This window comes from Rousettus aegyptiacus, unplaced genomic scaffold (assembly GCF_014176215.1).
Source record: "Rousettus aegyptiacus isolate mRouAeg1 unplaced genomic scaffold, mRouAeg1.p scaffold_m13_p_5, whole genome shotgun sequence".
Lineage (NCBI taxonomy): Eukaryota > Metazoa > Chordata > Mammalia > Chiroptera > Pteropodidae > Rousettus > Rousettus aegyptiacus.
This window is the reverse complement of record NW_023416308.1, coordinates 120,063,370-120,083,745: the sequence shown is the minus strand read 5'-3', so window position 1 is coordinate 120,083,745 and position 20,376 is coordinate 120,063,370. Positions and strand designations below refer to the sequence as shown.

Here is a 20,376-nt window from a genome sequence, read left to right as displayed (position 1 = left end):
GGTTCCGGGCGGCAAAGCCAGACTTCCATGAGTTCCTTAGCTTCACTGTCAGCTACCACGCCCCCTGCACAAACCCACCTCCCCCAGAGGGTGTGCCCTGACCACGCCCCCGCCCAAGTCACTTGCCACCTTTGCCATGCTGCAGCTCATGCTCATTTGTACTATTTCCCAATGAACGAACAGGACACCAGGAGGGAAGCGGACCTCCCCCCGCCTCCACTGTAAATGCAGTGGCCCGACCCCCACGCACCTGCACAGAAACCCAAGCTTAGCGCCCTGGCCGGACTCAACAGCTGACGTGGGCCAGCAGAATAAGATTTTAACTGCAAACAGCCACTAAGGTGAAGCACTGTGTTTAAATCACATACTACGTGTACACACAAGTGCACATCGCCTCTAACCCTGGCCACTGAACGGCCTAGAAACAATGACACCTGGCATCTACATTCTGGTTTTTAAATCTCTTTCCCCACTAACACAAAACGAAACAGGGTCCCTTGGATGAATGACTGATGCCAGGTCCGGGGCAAAGAAAGTTCAAGGGAAAATGGAACATCGCTGTGCCACAAAGCTGCTCAAAGAAAGCGCTCGAAACTGATTGGATTTGGTAGCAAAAGGACACAGAAGGCAGCTTCTGTGAAGGGACCCTCCCTGGTCAAATCTGCACACCGAAAAGAATGATGGTAACGGATAAAGTGATGCGCAGACTAGGCCAGGTGGCCCCAGTGACGCCAGAAGGGGAGGAGGGCGCGGTCCGCTGACAGGCCGTGCGCGGGGCGGGCAGAGGGAGGAAGCACCTCTGCAGCCAGCACTCGCCGCTGGCCCGGCACGGCCCGTCGCGCGGAAGCCGCCATGTGCACGCATCCTGGAGCACACGACAGCCACAGGGGGCCAGGCAGGGCACGGCCCAACAGGACCCTTCTGTGGAGAGATCTGGCAGACAGACAGTCTCAAGCAAGTCACAGATCTCAGCGCCCTGTCGCGGGTCTGACTGCATTTCCCACTGCACCAGGTCACCTACGTGGCCGTCTTGCCAAAATGCCCCGAATCGGAGGAGGAAAGCGGCAGACGACGCAGAGCGCGGGCACGCATGCACGGCTGGGCGGAGCCCGCGGGCGCGTCACTGCGGAAAGGGGGAGAAGGGGGAGAGGACTCCATGACACAGGGGACAGAACTGCACGCGACGCCGGACCGCCGGCCAGTCCTGGACCTGGGTGCGGGGCGAAGCTGTAGGAGAACGGCTGAGAAACGCGGGGAACGCGAGCACGACCGCACGTCAGCCAGCGGCGTCGCAGCAACGTTAAATTACTGGCTGCGGCGCTGGCGCCATGGTCATGAGAACTCAGCCTGGGCTTTAGGAAATTCACGCTAAACTGTTTTAGGGGCTTTTAGCCAGTACATCCACCACTTGCTTTCAAAGAGTTCAGGGGGGAGAAAAAGTATAGATTTAAAAAGGGAGGAAAAAACGGCATCTATGAATTTATGGACAAAAGACGACATCGGGGCTCTGCTTCAGAACGACTGGGAAGGACTGTGCTGTCCCCCCACTTCTGCAGTCCGAACTTCTATAATGAAAAATTGTAAAACGAAGCACTAATTTTCACTTTCAATTACTCTGACTTTTCCTAAAATCTGTGAGTAATCCTTTGCTTGTATTATAAAAGGTTCGAGAGCGGGAGCCCCACGCTCCGCACGCGCACGCCCCAGTCACCTCCCACGCCCACTGCACTGACCTGAAGTACTGGTGTTTTTAGCAGCTTCCAAGGAATCCGAAGGAACCCCATCTGAAAAACTAGAACAACGAGTTTAATAAAGTATTATTGTAAAGAAAGTGCCGAGGAGAAACACCACAAAGACATTCTTATTTATGGTATTAAGAGGTCTCCCAACAGTGACTTTGGATTTGGTCAGTAGCGCACTATGGACACACGTGTTACATATGAGATACTTGTTATTTAAAAAACTCTACCACTTAACACTTCCTACCCCACACACCACCCCACATAGCTCTTAATTTCCAACTCTAGCCAAAGCTGCTTAATTTTCATTTCTACAACTTCTTTCCTCAAAAAATCTGTTCTCCCTGTTCTCACACCAAACCCATTAACTACTCAACCAAAAAGCATGCCATGGTTTGGACAGCTGCTAAGGTGATCAACAAAAAGCCACCTTCCCAAGTTGTGACGGCGCAGTGCCCACAGTGACTCTAAGCTAGCTATACAACATCTCTAAAAGCAACTAAACTTGACAAAAATAGGTCTAACATTTTTTCAGAATGCTTGGACACACCTCCCTCACTCAAAATGAACCACATAAAACTCTATACATAACCAAATGTGACCTTCGGAATAATCCACAAAACAAGATCTTTCACTTGACCACAGGAGGCTACAGGCTGTTAGGACGGTGTTAAGTCAATCACGTGACTTCACTAGGGCGTGTTAAAGCCAGAAGAACAAAATGATAACTTCCCACAAAAGGTTTTAAGTATCAATATTCTGAGATACATTTCACATCAGAAGCAATTTCTTCATGGGCTCAAATACACAGGACCAAAAAAAAAAAAAAAAAGCCATCAGCTGGAGTTTCTACTGATGTTGATTAAAATGGCTTGGCACTTGCTCATCAACTAAAATTTAAACTCCAACAAAGTCCATTTTAGCTTACCTGTTATCTGCCATCTGAATGTTTTTATCTCCTACAAATTAAAGAAGAGTTGTAACAATTAACATTACTAACATTCACAAACAAAAAAATGCATCAAATGTACTCTTTTTACCAGTGATGTCTACAGGAATGAGGCTCTCCTAAGAGGGGCAAGAGGGGACTTCCTGGGGTGATGGGAACGTCCTGGATCTTGAACAGGGTATCGGTTACCTGGACGTAAATACTTGTCAAAACTCATCGAATTACAGTTAGGATCTGTACGTTTCAGTGTGTGCACAGGTTACTCATAAATATTTCAATTGTTGCTACTAAAATGACCAGATTTCAGAATAAGATTGATTCTAATTTGCTTTATCTCTGTAATAAGTTTTAGCAACAGGAATATATATTTATGCTAGACCAATTAATTTTAGAGCAATCCAAGGTATTTACTGGTGTTTATACTGTCTTTCAAACTCTAACTCGGAGGATGATTTTAAAATTCTATTATTTATTCTGTATGTTCTCTAACTTCTACACTGAAGATGTGGTGCATATGTAAAAACACGTAATACACTCCATACGATCCCACTTTTACAAGACACAGATTTAAAAAAGTTCATCTCTAGATCAGGTGACTGATGCCTGTAAATATTAACGGTGGGTTCTAACGCATTTGCTTCTTAAGAAGAACTGATATCTAAACGCGTAGAGTCCTTAAATGAAAACGAGGGCAGAGGTTTGACGATGAAGTTCCTTGACCTTAGATGCTGTAAATACACTTCACAGTCTCTCTGAAGGATTGTCCCAACCGGTCAATGTTTCACTTGGCGGTATCTGAGCAAAGTCCAAACCCCTCGATCACGATGCTTTAGGGTAAAACAAACAAAAAACCCCTCCGTATTTAAGAAAAACAGCTCCAAAGGGACCTGATCTGCAACTGTCTTGAATTTAACTCAATAGCATTTTTCTTAAGTTATTTGTTATTAAGTTAAAATTTAAAATACTATGTAAATGTTACACTAACTTTTTCAAAGAGCTAAATGACTTAAGGAAGCAGATGAGAACCATAAAGAAAACAAATGCGACAAATACTACAACGGCAGCCATACCTAAACCACCTTGCCAGTTTGTAATGCACAGTTAAGTCGGCGAAGAGTCTGAAAGCCCTTCAAGGATCCCCATCACCTTCTGCTGAGTCCGAAGTCACGCCACACAACACTCTGAGTTCCTACACTTTCCAGTTCTGTCTGCCTCGTCTCCTGTTCCCAGCTCACGCGCCTGTGCAGTTTGCAACATGCATACGGCTGCAGCCACGGCGCTCTCAAGCTTCTATTCCGCTTTGCCACGTTCCAAATGCAACACGTGAGACAGGTTGGTCTTCAAAATAACATCTGGTGACAACATTCTTAGACCTAATACACTTACCATTTGCCACTGGTTCGACACCGAGGGTTCCCCTCCTGTGTCTCTGATAACGTCCATGTTTATACGGATGTGAGTTTATATGACTCTCCGTTTATATGCCTTCCCATCCCCAAGTTATCCTTTGCTTATGACAGGAGAACTGCGAGAGCATGCTACCTACTGTCACGCTGGTTACCCCCTAACCCCAACTACAACGTGGCTACGTGATTAAAGCTCACTGTCTAACCAATGCATCCAGGAGCACCTCCCCGGACCAGCCATACGCACCCCAACTGCTGGGAGGAACCTGCTCTCTCCTGAGGCAGCTGTCACTCCTGGGCGAAAGGACAGACTCCGGATTTCATCCATCGGTTAACAACCAAGCCACACACCTAATCCCAGCACCTCCTAACTGGCAAAGCACCTATGTGACAAGCACTTGATTACATTTCACGCCCACGCCAACCCTACCAGGGAGGGAGCATCAACAGGGTATTAGGAGGGGACACTGAGGCTGGAAAAGGTGAAAGGCCTAAGCCAAGGCCACGTGTCTAGTAAGATGTGGACTTGGGTTTCTGTCAACCTACGGGTGGTAAACTGAGGAGGCCCAGTGCCCGGAGCTCGAGTTTACTTGGCAGCAGCAGGAGTGCATTTCAGGACCCGCAAACTGCAGCAACTGGCACATCCTCTAAGGTTAAGGACAGATCACCCTTGCAGGCAGAGTGCCAAAGGGGTCGATCCAATTAGGGGCCAAGCGGCAAGCTCACTGGTGGATGGGGGAGACCCTTGGTGGACATTCATTAGTCAGAGGATGTTTCAATCTCCTGTAAATCAAGCATTTCCAAGACACCAATCTCACAGTCTTTAAGTTTCAACTTTAAGGGCACACATGTGAGATTCTCTCACATCCTCCGTCCCGTTTTAAACAAAACCCTCTCACGTGCCCCCTCTAATCACGATCTCCTGCAGAAAGCATCGCTGATCGCACTTGCTGTAATGGGGAGCTTGCTCAGAGGCCTCATCAGAACAGAAGGATCGAGAAATGAGGCCTCTTAGCTGGTCCCTCTGCCATGGTAAGTTCTGTTTCCATGGTCAATGGAGCTTTAGGAAAACACCTCGAAAGGAAAAGAACTGCATTTTGAACGTGCGTCTGGGAGGAAGGCACTGGCCTGCGGGTCCGCAACAGAAATTTAACAGGGAGGATGACACCCAGGGACGGGTGTCCAATACAGCTACGGATACTTTTCAACCAGCTCCAGCTGCCTATACTTATAAGGTCACTAATGTCCCAGGTCCCTGGGCCTTGGCCTACTTCCGGTAATAGTTTGATATTATTTTTTCATCGTTTTGGTTCTCGTGTTAAGTCTCCCAATTTGTTAACATAAAAACAGCGTCCGGCCCCCAAGCAGGGAGTAAGTTCCTCCGTGCACGCAGCGAGGAGGTTCAGGGCGCAGTGCGTGTCCAGGAGCACTCCTGCCGGGCTGGCTGGCTGCGCCTGCTCACGTCCCAAAGCTGTGACAAAAGCACCGAAGGCAGGAGCCACAGACTTGGGAGATTCTGAACTGCTGGTTCAGGTTCTGCTGCTCTCACCCAAGGGACAAGGCTCAGGTGGGGGCATATCCCAATGACTGTCGATCTACTAGGGGGTATTTGTGGATGTCCACCCTAAACGGCATCCATCCCAACCTTTCTAAGCTGGCAGCAGAACCACCCAGACTAGGTGCACGGGGTTTGTCTGGTACCACCCTTCTGAGGACAGTGGCAAGGTCCCCAGCTCACATTTATTACAAGTGTTACTAACTCTGGAACAAATCCAATAAGTAAGGTTGGCAGAATCAGAAAAGCTTTGTCAGGTGGGAACCAAGGGGTACATCACAGCCAGAACTGAGGACAGCGAGGGGCCAGAGAAAGGACAGCTCCACTTGTAAGCAGCATGACCTGGTCAAGCGACACGGAATCGGGTAAAGCAGGAGGTATGCGGGCCTGAGATGGGCATCTTGGGAAAGCAGTCCACTACCGACGTCCTCTGCTTTAGTCCTTGGAAATTTTTAGCTCTAAGTCACTAGATGGGGTCAACGTCCACTCGGGTTTCGAGGTCTTTTTTATACGGCACACGTGAATCCAGGAATGTGTGTCCTGGAGCTTGATGGCACAGGGCTTAGTCAGGGATGCTTCCAAAGAGGTGTCTGGCAGAGAGGGTCTCCAGGCTGCAGTGAGATGTGATGCCACCCTCAGGGACATGCTGTGCAAAGGCTGCGCCACAGCAACGTGGCTGTTCTCAGTGGAACTAATTAGATCCCTGCAAAACTGGAACAAGCAGGTGCCCTTTATCAGCTACAGGTCAAACGAAGCCAGGGCAAAATGCATGATTTCAAAGGTGAGTGTTTACGAATCACGAATGGAGCACATCTAAGGTGGTGAAGAACCAGCGGCAGTACTTTTGGACAAAATATTTGGAGTTTCAACTAATTTGGCCATTGGATCTTTGTAATTCCACTTGAATTCTGGACCAGTCCTGAAGACGGGATGGTACAAGTGGGAATGGCCACAAGGCACAGACCTCTCCAAGTGCTTGGCCAGGGAAGTGGGTCTCCCAGTCACTATGGAGCTCCTGGGTGGCCCCACTATGTGGGAATCTTTCCTAAAAGGGTGTTAGCTACAAAAGAGCTAGTCATCTTTCCACACAGAAATGCTTCAGTCTGATGCAAAAACAGAAAAAGCATCATTAGAACATATTTACATTCATGAGGTAGGGCGATTACATGAAATCTGTATGCCAGACCCTGAATGGGCCATCGGGTAAATTAAAATGTCCCAGGTGGTACAAACAGGCTTCCCTGGGTTGAATTTCAGACAGTCTGGAGAAGGCAAGATAAGCACTTTTTGTGGCCTTGCTAATGTTTTCCCACTGGTACTGATGCATAAATGCTACCATTTTCTCAGTGGGCCAAAGGTTTAATTCATGTCCAGTGGTCAATAAAGGAAGTTTTAGATTGAATGGAAGGGCTGGCTGATTACTGGATCCAAGCCAGAGCCCTTTTCTTTGCGGTACCAAGCAAGAGCCTCTAGATTTCCGGTTCTGGGTTCTTCCTGGGGCCAGCTGTTGCTCGTCCCTGGTTAGTTCTCCCGGGTCCTCGCGAGGGGAGTAGCCTTTTGGACCATGACAGTTCTGGTCCATGGACCTCCTAAGAGTGGCGTTTCTTGCAGCGGTATCGGCAAGGTGCCTTCTTTTGGCTTTCAGAATTTCTGCAATAACAACATGGTCCTGTAAGGTGGATTTGCTTTTTGTCATCTCCATCTGTTGGAGTTGGAGAGTCAAAATCTTGGTTGTCTTTCTGATGGTGTCATCTTCTGGAATGCGAGCCGACTAATTGGCCAGGGTGGACACAGTTTCTTATTTTATACAAGTTCTTTTGACTAACAAGGTACAAGTCCTTGTTTAAGCCATTCATAAATTAAAGGCCACCTGGGCAGATTCCACATCTACAGAAACCTGGAATTTCCTTAACAACCACCTGGAGTCTGCTGCGATATCACGGAGAGACGCAGCAGGCTTCAGTGCAACTCTCATCCCAGCCCCGGGTTTGGGGTGCGACTCTCATCCTACCCTGGGCTTGGGGAGGCTCTAGGGTGGCTACGTGGAGCCTTGTGGCTATGTTGTGAGCTTGATCATATGAAAGGGCTGGTGGCTGGTTTAGTTTAAATCCTAGAGGTTATTGGGAGTTTTCCCAACTGGCAGCTCTAATCCAGTGTTGGGCTTAATCTCTCCAAGCATGTAGATTAACTGATAAGAGATGGGAGAGACCAGGCCAGTAAATCAGGGTTACTGTTTAATTTCTCAGCAAATCTATGGGATTCCCAGTTACCTCGGGAAAGTCCTTCCGTACAGCTCTAAGCTTGGCTTTTGTCCATGGGTGTAGGAAATCTGGGGTGGTTTGGCAGGATCCTCACAAGGACTAATTTTGAAAGAGACAGTTCTAATGAGCTTGGTTGGTGGTTTCAGTAAAAGGCAAAAAAGGAAGTTCAGATGGAGGGAGGAGTAGGTGGTGGCAGAGAGGAGGTGGCGCAGGAGAGATGTCGGCTTGCACCAAGAGCCCTCTGCTGGGTGTTTTTAAATCCATCTTTAGTTATTTGCTTTAGTCAATTTGGAAACAGAACTTTGTAAGGAAACAATTTTAGAATCCTGAACCTGTTTAGAAGGTTCCAGATATGAATGAAAATATCTATCTCATTTGAATTGTTTAATCTTGAGGAGATCTAAAGTTCTCCATAATGGCCACTGAAGTTCTATGTTATGCTTCGCAAGACTGGTTCATTTTCCTTACAAATGTGCGTGAGGAAAGACTGCAATTTTTTAACACATAACTGGCTGGGGTTTCTTAAGTGGGGGCACCCTCAGAACATTTAGATGACTGGGATCCCATTATTGAATTCAGAAGAGTACAGGTGACCCTTAAACAACACAGGATTTGAGGGCGCTGACCACCCACAAAATCGAAAACCCACATATAACTTAAGTTGGCACTCCATATACATGGAGTCTCAACTGTGGATAGAACAGATAGCTGGCCCTTGAACAGCCCAGGTGTGAATGGCGCTGTTCAAATCTGTGTTGTTCAGGGGTCACCTGTACTCACCAGAAGGACAAGCTGTCTCTTCCTAGATCTGGAATGAAGTTGGAGAGCTCGAGATCCAAGGGGCACCTCGCTCAATCCCAGGGGTCGTCGTTCTTTGGTGGTGGTTGCCTTCGGATCCCACTTCTGACACCATGTAATGTCAACCTAAAAAAGAGGAGGTAAACTGAGGGAGGCCTGAGTGCCCAGAACTCGAGTTTATTCAGGAGCAGCAGAACTACATTTCAGGACACACAAACTACAGCACCGGCACATCTGCTAAAGGTCAAGGACAGGTCGCCCTTATGGACAGAGTGCCAAAGGAGCCAATCCAATCAGGGGCCATGCGTCAAGTTCACTGGCTCATGGATGGGGAGAGATTCCTGGCAAACACTCGTTAGTCAGAGGATAAGTTTCAATCTCTTGTAAATCAAGCACTTCCAAGACATCAGTCTCACGGTCTTTAAGTTTCAATTTCTGAGGGCACACATGAGATCTTCCATCTTATATCCTTCGTTCCATTTTAGATTAAAATCCTCTCACGTTCCAAATCTAGATGCTTCTGACCTTTCCTTACCACCACCACCTGCTCAATTAAGGATTTCTATTGCTGCTGCTGGAACAGAAGACAATCAACAGCTCGGCCAGGGTAAGGAGGCTACAGCTTAGCAGCATTTCCAAGAAACTCACTGTTTAGAAATACTGTGAAAATACTCCTCCTATCCTGTTCATTATGTCATCCCAAGGCCTGAAACAGTGTCTGACACAATAAATATCTGTTGAATGAATAAAGAGCCTATTACAAGACACAGGCCAAAGAAGTTTGCCTTCCCATGCAATGACACCGCTCCAACTTAATAAATCCCACTGACACAATGATCCACTTAATTTCCATCTATGTGAAGGCATGTACTATTTAATTCTACTTTTGGTGACATGCCGGTAAAGCAGTTATGTTAAACTTGACACAAAGTTCTCTAAAAAAAAAAAAAAAAAGAAAAGAAAAAAGCTCAATCAAGGATACAAAGAAAAAAATGAAACAATGAGTTTAAGCAATGAGAATACAACAACAAATGCAGAACTCAAAGTTTAGGACAAAGGAGACACACAATAAATAACCTGTTTTTGATCTGGGTTTGAATCCTATCCCTATCATTTCCTAGGTATGTACTCTCAGTTTCAACATCCCTTAACTAGAAAGGTGCTTCCGGAGACGTGTTGTAAAGACAGACTTACACTGTAAAGTATCTAGTACATAACCTACTCTAGGTCTTTTTCCACTTTCCTAACTGCAATTTGCTTACTGATCAATGTAGTATCTATTGTCTGATGTGAACTTAACAAATTAAGTTCCTATAGCTAAGGAGAAAGAGTGATGACATATTATAAATAAGGCAGAGTTCATTTAGTCAGGTTTCATCAAAACAAATTATTTACTTTTGTTTAGCAATCCCTACTACAGCTAAAATAGAAAGTTATAAGGAACTTCCAAATTTGCAGGTTTGAGAACTACAACTCTCCATTTGTTTTAAATATTGATATGCTGAGTTTAATACCAATTTTATGAAAGCACATTCTCAAATCTCATCAGAAGGTTCTCCTACTTCTAAAAGGCAACTGGGTTAAAATATGAAAGGGACACCAGGAAAAAGAATGCCATAGTGCTGGTTCCCTCTCAGGGTCAAAAACTTTGATCCCACAATCCTAAATGTGGATTGGCATGCAAATTTCTATGATTACACAAATGAATGTCTTGTTTTCATTTACATAAGATACCCCCCAGTCCTGATTATGGATTAACTTATTTTTATCCCAAACAATAAAACCATTCTCATGGGAAAACTTAAGAAAATTTTTGTAGCAAATTACCTAACTCAACTTTAAATTCCTAATTTTAAACTGAAAACATTTAGTCTATAGCTAATCATACTGTTTCAAATGGGGCCACTCTTGAGAGAGAAGGTGGTATAAGCTGGGGAGTAGAGTTGCTCTTCACATAACCAAAACACTTGTACATTTATCATCTGTCTACGCAAGTCAAAGGACCTCAATGTCTTCTCAGTAGATAACTGCAGGGCTGATGCGAACTTAAACGTAATCAATGTCTCTGCAAGACTTGTCTATAATCATCACATTAGGGTGGTATTTAAACTCTGTAGGACAACCACTTGATTCACATAAAAGTCTGAAGGACAGAGAGCCCACCTTATTGAACTAAGATGGAGTCTGCTAAGTCCCGGGGTACAGGGCCAAATCCTCCAGGAGTATGGCACATGTTTGGCTTAGGACCACATCAGAAGGAACAAAGGAACCACCTATTGTAAGAAATAATCAGGATACCTCCCCTGGTCGGCAGATTCTTGATCCAGCCTACCACTATATTCCTTAGTATTAGAAGACAGTTGTGTTGGATTCAATACACCAGCAGGTAAGTGAAAACAAATCTGAAGTAACCGACCGAATGGCTTATATGTGTTTCAAAACTATTGGTAAATGTTCTTGCTAATTAATCAATGTAACCTTCACTTATAATGTCTCAGCAATTAAACGACAACAAAAAAAGTTTTCCGGTCCTGAACTCAAAAGGCAGTCTTAAAATTATGTTCAAACTGATTTTGATCATACGATCAATAATCTAACATATATTCCTTCTTTTGGCATTTAATAAAAACAGCTCAAAAATCAAATACAGGTTCACAGATCAACTAAGACTGGCGAATCATTGGTGTAGCTGGATTAGGTATGAGGGATCACTACTTTTCCATGTCTGAAATTCCTTCCTAGCTCGTTTTTAAAAAGAATGGATAAGCAATACACATTTGTCCTCCCACTGGAGAACAAGCAGGCAGGGACCTGTCTACCCGCTCGGTGCAGCTCTCCCTGTGTCCAGCATAGGAGCTGGCAGGAGACAGCGGCTGAGCACTCTCTGGCCCACTCACTCACTCACTGCGGTGGAGTGACAGTCTGCCTCTGTACTACCTGTCCACGGCATGGTTTCGGGGATCCCACGCACGCTGTAGCTAAGCAGTTTCTGAAGACACACAAGAAGTTAAGTTTACTTACAGGATCTAACTGTCCCAGATAAAACTGGACTGTCTTTTCAGAAACTTGCTAGAGACCGAGCTTTTGGTTTTCAGGAAGCAAGTAAAAAACGATTTCCTTTCCTTAACTAAAACTCTATTTTTACTCGAGGCGCAGTGGTTCTTTATTGCTATAGCTCCATTTTCCACTCCTGCAATTCATTAGTTTATGATGGAATCAGGTAAACATTTAAAGGTTTTTCTTAATCCAGAATTTAAAGATCTTGTCACCTTGGAGTATGGCTTTCCACCCTATTTAAAATGGCAACCCCCAAATCCCTATTCTATCTCCCTACTTTTCTTCTCAAAAGCACCTACCACCATCGGACTGTCTCCACTGTGGAAATGGATGAGGGAAAGGCCGTCCGTCCATCTGTTCAGGTGATAAGGGGCTCCTAGAACCAGCCCACAGTGTACACTCATGAGAAAATGAGCAAATGAACACATGCGAAGCACTGGACGCTACCGTGGGAAGTGGATTAACAAGTAACGCTCCGAATCAAATATAACTGCATCCTCACAACCTTTGCCCACAAATATTTAAAGTGTGAAGTTGATCATTCTACCACAAAACTATCAAGCAGAAATCACCTCATCTGTTTTCGAACAGGCTTTTCTGGATAACGAAGTACGTTAAAAAGTCCCGCGGACTCAGAATGGAAGTGCGCTCAGCGACAACAGCTGCCGACACACTGCTAAGAGGAAATTCCAGGCTGCGCAGCCGTCAAGATCAAAAGGTACAGATCACAAAGCGACCTTTTGTAGTTTTCTTGCTACAAAAATACACTTGCTCTCCCCTTACTAAATACTCAGGCAATTTAAAATTCAATGACAAACAAAGCAAAGCAGCCCTGCTTTCTCTGAAAAGTGCAGGGTAGAAAACCAAGGGCCATCAAATGAAAAACACAGAAATACATAATCACGAACTGCTTTAACAAAAATTTTTTAACAGTCAAATGTTACAAAATCAAAGTCTTCCCTACACATCAGTAAGGGTTTCCTAGTTCCTGGCTGCTGGTGGGCAAATGTCCCATTAGTTTAGGGAAGCGAGTATTTGCTCAACTAGGAGACAGCATGCCACAGTAAGCTAAAGCTGGACGAGTGATTTCCTGCAAAGACTCCACGTCAGCTTTCTACTTCTAAAATTACGCCAGTGGTAGAACAACCAAATTAAGTAATTTCAACCGTTTATTTGGATGCCTAAATACATTTCCCTCTGAAAACAAAACAAAACAAAACAAAAACAAAACAAAAGCAAGCACTCAAATAGCAACCTCAAGCCAAACTCCCCAGGCTCCTCTCCGCTGCCTCACTGCAGCCATCAGAGGGAGCACTGGCTCCAAGCTGTTGTTTTTCGCCTGTTTCATTCAGCTGATGGCACCTAGAACTTTGGGAATTTAAATCACCCTCCTGCCCACAGATACTATTATTCCTAAAGAAAATTCGGGTTCTCTGCTAAAATTTTTGGAAGTACAAGGGCTTATCAGAAGTTTTTAAACATTTGGAAAACGGACAACGAACAAGAAAAAAATAACTCTAAAAATAAGTAATTCTGAACTTTATTACAGCATTTAAACATGCACATTTAAGGCCACCTCCTCCTGCTGCTAGAAGACTGTCAACTGCTAAAAAGACAGAAAATGGCAAAGATTTCAGTCCTAACCCTGGCTGCTCAGAGAACTGGGGATGCAGGGAATTCACGTGCTCTCAACAGCAAGAGGCTGCTCAAAACCCTGACAAGTGAACTAACGGAAATAACACATCTGAGTTCTAGGTCCTTAACCTCTACAAAATGATGAACTACTGCATGCAGATAAAATCTGTAAACTCGAAATACCAGAAGAGTCTGGTAACCTGAACAGCTAATTTACAAAACTGCAATGCCTGTACATTTTCAGAAGACAACAATCTTAAAAGTATCCTCTTCAGAATTCAGTTTACTGAGGTTATTAAACCAAAAATGATAAAATTAGCTATTGCAAATAACTTAATTTCTCCAATCGTTATTTTATACCTGTTTCAAAAAATAATACAGAACTCACAAATGTGTTTGGATGTTATTTTATGACACAGAGGCACAGATAACTAGATACTTTAAATTAGTAACACTGGTCAACCAGGGGAGAAAAAAGATTGTAAGTGAAAGTGTAATGACAGGTATTTAGGATGGCACTACAGCGTTAAAATAATTATATAAAATTACACATAATTATTTTGAGAATAATTATTTTCATCATACCATGAAAAGAGAAAGGCCTTAAAATTCTGGTGAAAATGTCCCTAAGTAAACTTGGGAAGGTTACAATTCCTATACCTGTTTTATCTATAAAACAAGTCCCTTCTGTCACTATAATCCTTTAAAAAATTAAAGTTCTGCAGCTGTATTTTTATTGACCAAAAAAGATCTTATCTTCAATTCATTTTCTGGGGTTTCTTTTTCCCGCCAATTCTACCTTAGTAAGTGAACTACTGCCAGTAATTTTAAAAGTATCTCCCTCTTTAATCACTGGTTTGTTCTCTGGAATATGTCTCTACTCGACCACCACCTTCCTTTCTCTGAAGGTTTTACATTTGCATATTATTTATTCCACTAGCAGTTGGTAATTGCAGTCTGAAATAACTTCCAGATTCCACTACAGGAAGCATGCGGCATTCTGCAGATCCTGGGAATTTTGAGCTGGAAATGATCAACCTGTTCAAATACTCACAAACCAGACTTCGGTTAGGCTAGGTGCAATAATGAAAACATAAGTCTACATTAGAACGACTTTCATTCCCTCTAAGAAGCAGTGAAGCTGGGCAAAGTTAAAACCGCCTGCATTCTAATCCAAGCTGTCACACTGGACAAGCCATTATGTTGAACCTCCTAGGTCTTAAGTTTCCTGAGTAGTTAAACGGGAGAACAGCATCTATCTTACAAACTTATTAGAGTATAAAATGAATTAACACATGCAAAGAGATTAGAATGGTCCGTGGTGTGTGGTGACAGCCATGAGACATTTAGAGAGTTATTACTGCAGGAAGGCACTAACTTTAAAAACAAACATGCACGACTTCCTGACTTTCGGGTGCAACAACTCGGCATGTGGGCCTGGACCGCACAATTCCCACAGGCTGGTTCGTACGGAACAGGCGGGGACACGGCAGGCCGAGTGCCAGGGCCCGCCTAACGCGTCCTAAGGACTCCTTAGAGACGCGCGGGACATGCCGGCCCCGGTGGCAGGTTAGGGCACGAGCACCCTCGCGGAAACCTGACACGGCCTTAGAGGCCTAGGGTTCAGCGCTGGCCTCGGCACGCCCGGGCCGTCCAGACGCGGAGGGGCAGCCACACGCGGCTCAGCGGTCTGCCAAACGTTCGCCACCGGGACTGCTGTCGCCGTCCCTGAGCTCTGCCGTCCGTAATGCGAACGGGCGACTCAACTCTTCTCCCTCCCGGGAAGGTTTTGCTTCTGCCTCCCGCAGGACCGCGTCCAGGAGCGGAGCGGGCCCGCCGCCCGCCAAGCGGCCGGTGTGTGTTCGTTGGTTGGCGGCGGGGCACACGTCGTCCGCCTCGTTCTCGCCACACGGCCACGGCTCCCCGCCAGGCGAACACCACCCGCCGCGCCCCGGGAACCGAGCCGCCGCGGCCCGCGGTCCCACTCGCCCCAGGGAGCGCTCCGTTGCCGAAAACAAAGGCCCTTCGGCGGTCCCGCACTCACCGGCGGCCCGTTTGGGAGGCAGGGAGAGGACCGGGCCGTCGCCTTCACCTTCCCGGGACGCCGCGCGCGAACAAAGCGCCTCCTGACCTTCAGGGCCGCGGGTGGAGTGGGAGCACCCGCCGCCACCCGCCTCCCGCCGCCGGCCCGGCCTCCCGCGGGCCCGCCGCCGCCGCTCAGGGCCCCGCCCCTGCCGCCGCGGTCTCCCGAGATGGCGGCCCCGGCCTGTCCCCGGCCCCCGCGGCCTGTTCCCCGTCCCCCCGCCCAGCCCACAGCCCCAGCGCGCCGTTACCTGGCCAAGCCCTCGCGTCCGCACCTCACGCCTCCTGCAGCAGTGGCGGCGGCGGTGGGTTCGCTCGCTCCTGGGATTGCGCCCCCGTGGCCGCCAACAATACCGCCTCCCATTGGTCAAACCTTGTAGCCCCGCCCTCTTTGAGCAAGGCGGGCCGTGATTGGACTGGCTCGGCGCAAGTCAACTACCTTCGGCGCCTCAGGCGACGACCAATCAGAAGCTGCGCCGCGCTCAGACCCGGGGGCCGTATGCAAATAAGCGTGTGAGGTCCGCGGCGGCGCGCGCTCGCTGCGGGCGTTCCTTCCGCCTCTTTAAGGGGCGGGGGCGCGCAGAGGCCACGTGGTGGCCGCCGGTCGCCGGACTCCCATTCACCTGTACCCCGGCCCCGCCGTAGGACCCTGTGCCCACCCCCGCGCCCTCCTGGCCCCTCCAGTTCGGCTCCATCCCCAGTGGCCCACCGATCTCCGGCGCCCGCGTCGCCGCGCCTCCCTCCCTCCTCAAATCCGCGGGCACCACCTGCATCGAGGGCTTCACAAGTGGGATCCCCTCTCAACCCCGCATCTCGCACCCACCGGGTCTCTCCCTCAGTGTCGCCGGCTGGGCGGACCCCACGGGCCAGGAGGCCTTGAGGCCTGGAGCTGCGGGCTGGGGGGACGTCACAGTGTGTAGAAAACCATTAAGCTAAAAACAACTGGAGCAGGACGGCAGCTGGGAGTTTTCATTTCGCTCATTTTTTTCAGAACCCTTTGCGTGGGGCTGCTTTTGAAACAGTTTCTAATTTTTAGCAAGGTGTTCTTGTCCCATGGTGTTTAAGGAGGTTGGAGGGAGTTGTTAAGACATTTTCGGAGGTCCTGGTTGACAGGCTCTAAGGGACATACCCGTTGAGGTGGCCAGGCAAGCCCAGGCTCAGGTGCACCTGCTAGAGGCTGATTCCCACTTTCTTGGATTTCTGACTCTTTTGTAATGACCTGGCTGTTGGCCGGGGTGGGGCAGAGCTGGGAGGAGGAGGCACGCACTACGAAAGGAGGGGAGCACTGTCAAGTTGGGCGGTCTTTCTTCATCCAGTTTAACAAAGGCTCACATCCACCTGCGCCACTGGACACTGCCTCTGGCCCGTCTCAGATGTTTGGCGTTGGTGCAGGTGGCAGCCCCCGTGGGAGCTGCCCTCCCCCACTGGTAATGGGGAGGCTGCCTGGGTGGGCAGGCAGCTGGGCCTGGTTCTTGTGGGGACCTAATGAGGGTGGACCCCCTGTGGGGGTGCAGCCTTTCCCTGGGTCTCTTCAGTGAGTTGGGAAGGTGGGCGATGTCCACCCAGAGCCTCTCTATTTGGGATAGTGTTGGGAATGCCGTTTTAATTCCCCGTGGCTGCCACAGCAAAGTGCCACAACTGGGGACTTAGGAAACAGACATGGGTCCTCTCACGGTTCCGGAGGCTAGGAGGCAGAAATCGAGGTGCCAGCAGGGTTGGGCTCCCACCGAAAGCTCAGGGGAGGGTCCTTCCTCCCTCTTCCAGCTTCTGGGACTCCAAGTGTTCCTGAGCTCGTGGGCACCCCCCACCTCTGACCCCGTCTTCACGTGGCTGGTGTCCGTGTGCTCTCCTGTAAGGACACTCTAGTCACTGCATTAGCACACACCCTGTATGTAGCCTCATCTTTATTTGATTACAGATGCAAAGACCCCATTTCTAAACGTCAAGTGCACAGGTACCAGGAGTTAGGGTTGGACCTCTCTCTTGGGGGTAGCCCATAACCTACACTAAGGGAGCACCATGGCAGTCATCACGGCTGGAGGGTCATGCAACGGACAGTAGGGGTGAAAAGGCAGGTAATTCCGGAATTGAACTGCTGGGGTCAAATCCCTGCTCTGTACAACACTAGCTGGGCGGCCCTGGCCAGGAGTCTGTGCCTCCATGTCCCCATCTGTAAATTGGGGCACTTGTGGACTTGCTTAATAGGGCTGGGGGGAGAGTTAGAACCTGCACTGGTGAGGGGCGGGGACTGTCTGAGGACACAGATTAGAGTCTTAGAGCTGAAGCCCAGGACTGTCTTTTAGTCCCTGCCCGCCCCCCCCCCCCCAGGGTCTTCTTAGTCTGTTCCAGGAATGGCTCAGCCTGCATTGTGCCCCAGATGACATCTGGTCCCCCACAGGTCCTGGTGCTCATAATGACAGAGCAGCCACCACAGGCCTGCACGCTGAGCCCAGCGCCGCTCTGTGCTGCCATTCAAGGGGCCAGAAGGGCTAATTCCAGGGCCTGCTTGTGGCTCAGACACCACCTGGAGAAAGCAGGATCCACCCCGCCCCCCTGGCCCGTTCCCCTTTGGAGCTTTTGTGGGTTTCGAAGGCCTCTTTCTGGGGAGTCGTGGATAACACAGTCTTCCCCGTCTACATTCTCTCTTGTCGGCTCCCGCCTATCATTTGGTCCAGCTGGATGCTCACCTCCTCTAAGAGGCCTTCCTTGAACACCCTTCTGGTCACTGCTACTTCCCCAAACCTTATTTCCATCAAGGCACCATTGCCGCTTTCCTGAGGCACCTGCACTCGATGATGTGCCTGTCTCTCCCTGCCTTCTGCCCTGTCCCCACCACCAGGAGGAAGAGTACCAGACAGGCTTCTGGGCGGAAGTGGTGCTCCAGCTGATCCCTGAGAACCAGCAGGAACAGGCCAGCAGGGAGGGTCGGTGAGCACCACGTTTCTGGCTGGGAGCAGTGCAGAGGCTGGGAGGTGAGCAGCACAGTGCATTCCAGGACCTACAAATAGCTCAGGGTGGCTCATGTCCCTAAAGATAGCACCTGGGAGTCCTTTGGGCGGTGCCCCTGGCATGTTTGCTTGACAGAGATACTGGGGGTGTGGCGGGGGATGGCAGGCGATGCCTAGGGCAGGCTGCACTCTGGTGTCCTCACCTGCAAGTGGGAGTGACGGGCAGCACGCCAGGGTGCCACCCCAAGCACTCTGCCCAGGCCTGACACTCTCTCCGATATCCGGGCACTGGGTCTGATTCCCCGGCAGAAGCGGAATGGGAATCGCATGCGGCTGGCTGCGTGTGGGGCGGCTCCGTGGAACCTGCAACACGTCCTGTTCACGTCTCTTACGGAATTAGGTGCAATCCTTGTCTGCATGCGCCGTGACTGGGTTTTCTGTCTCCCATTTTAGTCATGAATGAGTTTATTTAAATGAAGATTAGGCAAGTCAAATGTGTTTTTCTGCTAAAGAGAACTAAGTATGAGAACGGGCGTTTCTGGGCTTCCCGGGCTGGCCATGACGAGGCAGTGCGGACCAGGGCCTTCGAGAACAGCGATGAGCTCTCCCCCAGGTCTGGGCGGCGCGTCGGAGACCGAGGGGTTTCCGGGCCACGCCCCCTCCGGAGGCTCCAGGGCAGGGTCCTGCCGCCTCGCCCAGCTCTGCAGCTGCAGAGGCCCCGGGCTCGTGCACACGCCGCTCGTCTCGGCCTCTGCCGTCACGGGGCCCGTGTCTGCGCCTCTCCTCCTCTCAGAGACACAGTCGCGTTGCAGTTAGGGCCCGCGCCGCGCCAGCGCGACCTCCTCGCACCTGACCGTCACATCTGCAGAGACTCTAGTTCCAAAGCGGGTCACGCCGTGGCGTTCCAGGTTGAAGTGAACTTAGGGGGCGCTACTGAACCCAGTGCGACGTCCGTCCTGGAAACCCCAGCACGACCCGTGCCTGCGGCCTGAAGCACCTGCGAATGGGCTCCGCTGGGCCAGGAGGTGCCGCTTCTCATGGGCTAAGGCCCTCGGTGCGCCCTGCCGCCCCCGCCCTGCGCCGCACGCTGTCACCGGCATGCTATTGAGTGTCAACACTCCCCACAGCTCCCAGTGCTCACAGTGACGTGGGCCGGGTGGGGCGGGTGGCAGCTTGTCTACAAGTCCTGCGATGATGCTGACTGCACCCAGGGCTGACAGGCACTGTGTGGGTCCCCAAGCCTCCTGGCCACCTCATGGGCTTTGTCTTCCCCAGCATGCGGCCCCACCAGGCCCTGAGCTTGTGCACACCTGTCGCGGGCCCTCTGCCTGGGGGGCAGCCTCCCTCCAGGGGCTGTCCTGCCCTTGTCCTCTGCTCGTTGGCCAGCCTCGGCCTTGGCAGCCACTTCCCGGAGACCAAGCTCAGGACGGGTGCCCTCTCCTCCCCACCTAGGCAGCTGTACCCCGCCTCAGTGACACTGAAGAATAGCACGGCCTTGGCCCAGCGGGGTTCTGCGCAGACCCTACGGCCCCCTCCTGAGAGGAGGAACCAGACATGTGGGGACAGCTCCCCACACCGTAGCCCCACAGCTCGGAACAGCCAGACCCCGACCAACCTGGCCCTGGAGGGGACCCTGCCCCTCGCCTCCCAGGGGCGCGGCTCACAGAATGACCCCCGGTGCTGGCAGGAGAGGGGGCACCGGGCCTCAGCACCCCAACGTCCCTCCACAGGGCACGGCGCAGGACTGTGACGCGTGGACACCTGCAGGGTGACGGACCTGCACGGCGGAGCGGACGGGTCCGCAGACCTCGCGCCCTCGGCTGGCGTCCGGAGACGGCCCCAACCCGGGGCGTCCCCACCTCTCTGCGACGGGGCTCGGCCTCAACCTTGCACTAGCAGTTTTCCGCACGATTCGATGTTTAAATAACGAGCCTGTGACACCTGTA

General features: G+C 49.7%; 1 protein-coding gene across 5 annotated transcripts in view; it reads right to left on the bottom strand.

The window, feature by feature from the left end:
• Positions 1-15,838, bottom strand: part of NAP1L4 (nucleosome assembly protein 1 like 4) — a 39,590-nt gene extending 23,752 nt beyond the window's left edge. For 2 of the 5 annotated variants that reach the window (XM_016131162.2, XM_016131158.2), the window contains exons 1-4: positions 15,734-15,838; positions 8,757-8,834; positions 2,668-2,698; positions 1,734-1,792 (exon numbers count right to left, since the gene is read on the bottom strand). In XM_016131162.2, the coding sequence (XP_015986648.2) occupies positions 1,734-1,792; positions 2,668-2,698; positions 8,757-8,823 (157 nt within the window). In that variant the 5' untranslated portion in view covers positions 8,824-8,834; positions 15,734-15,838. Of the gene's footprint in view, positions 1-1,733; positions 1,793-2,667; positions 2,699-8,690; positions 8,835-15,444; positions 15,515-15,733 lie in introns of those variants that run through there. The other 3 variants (XM_036220596.1, XM_036220597.1, XM_036220598.1) reach the window with 3 other exon arrangements.
• Positions 15,839-20,376: the final 4,538 nt, after the last annotated feature.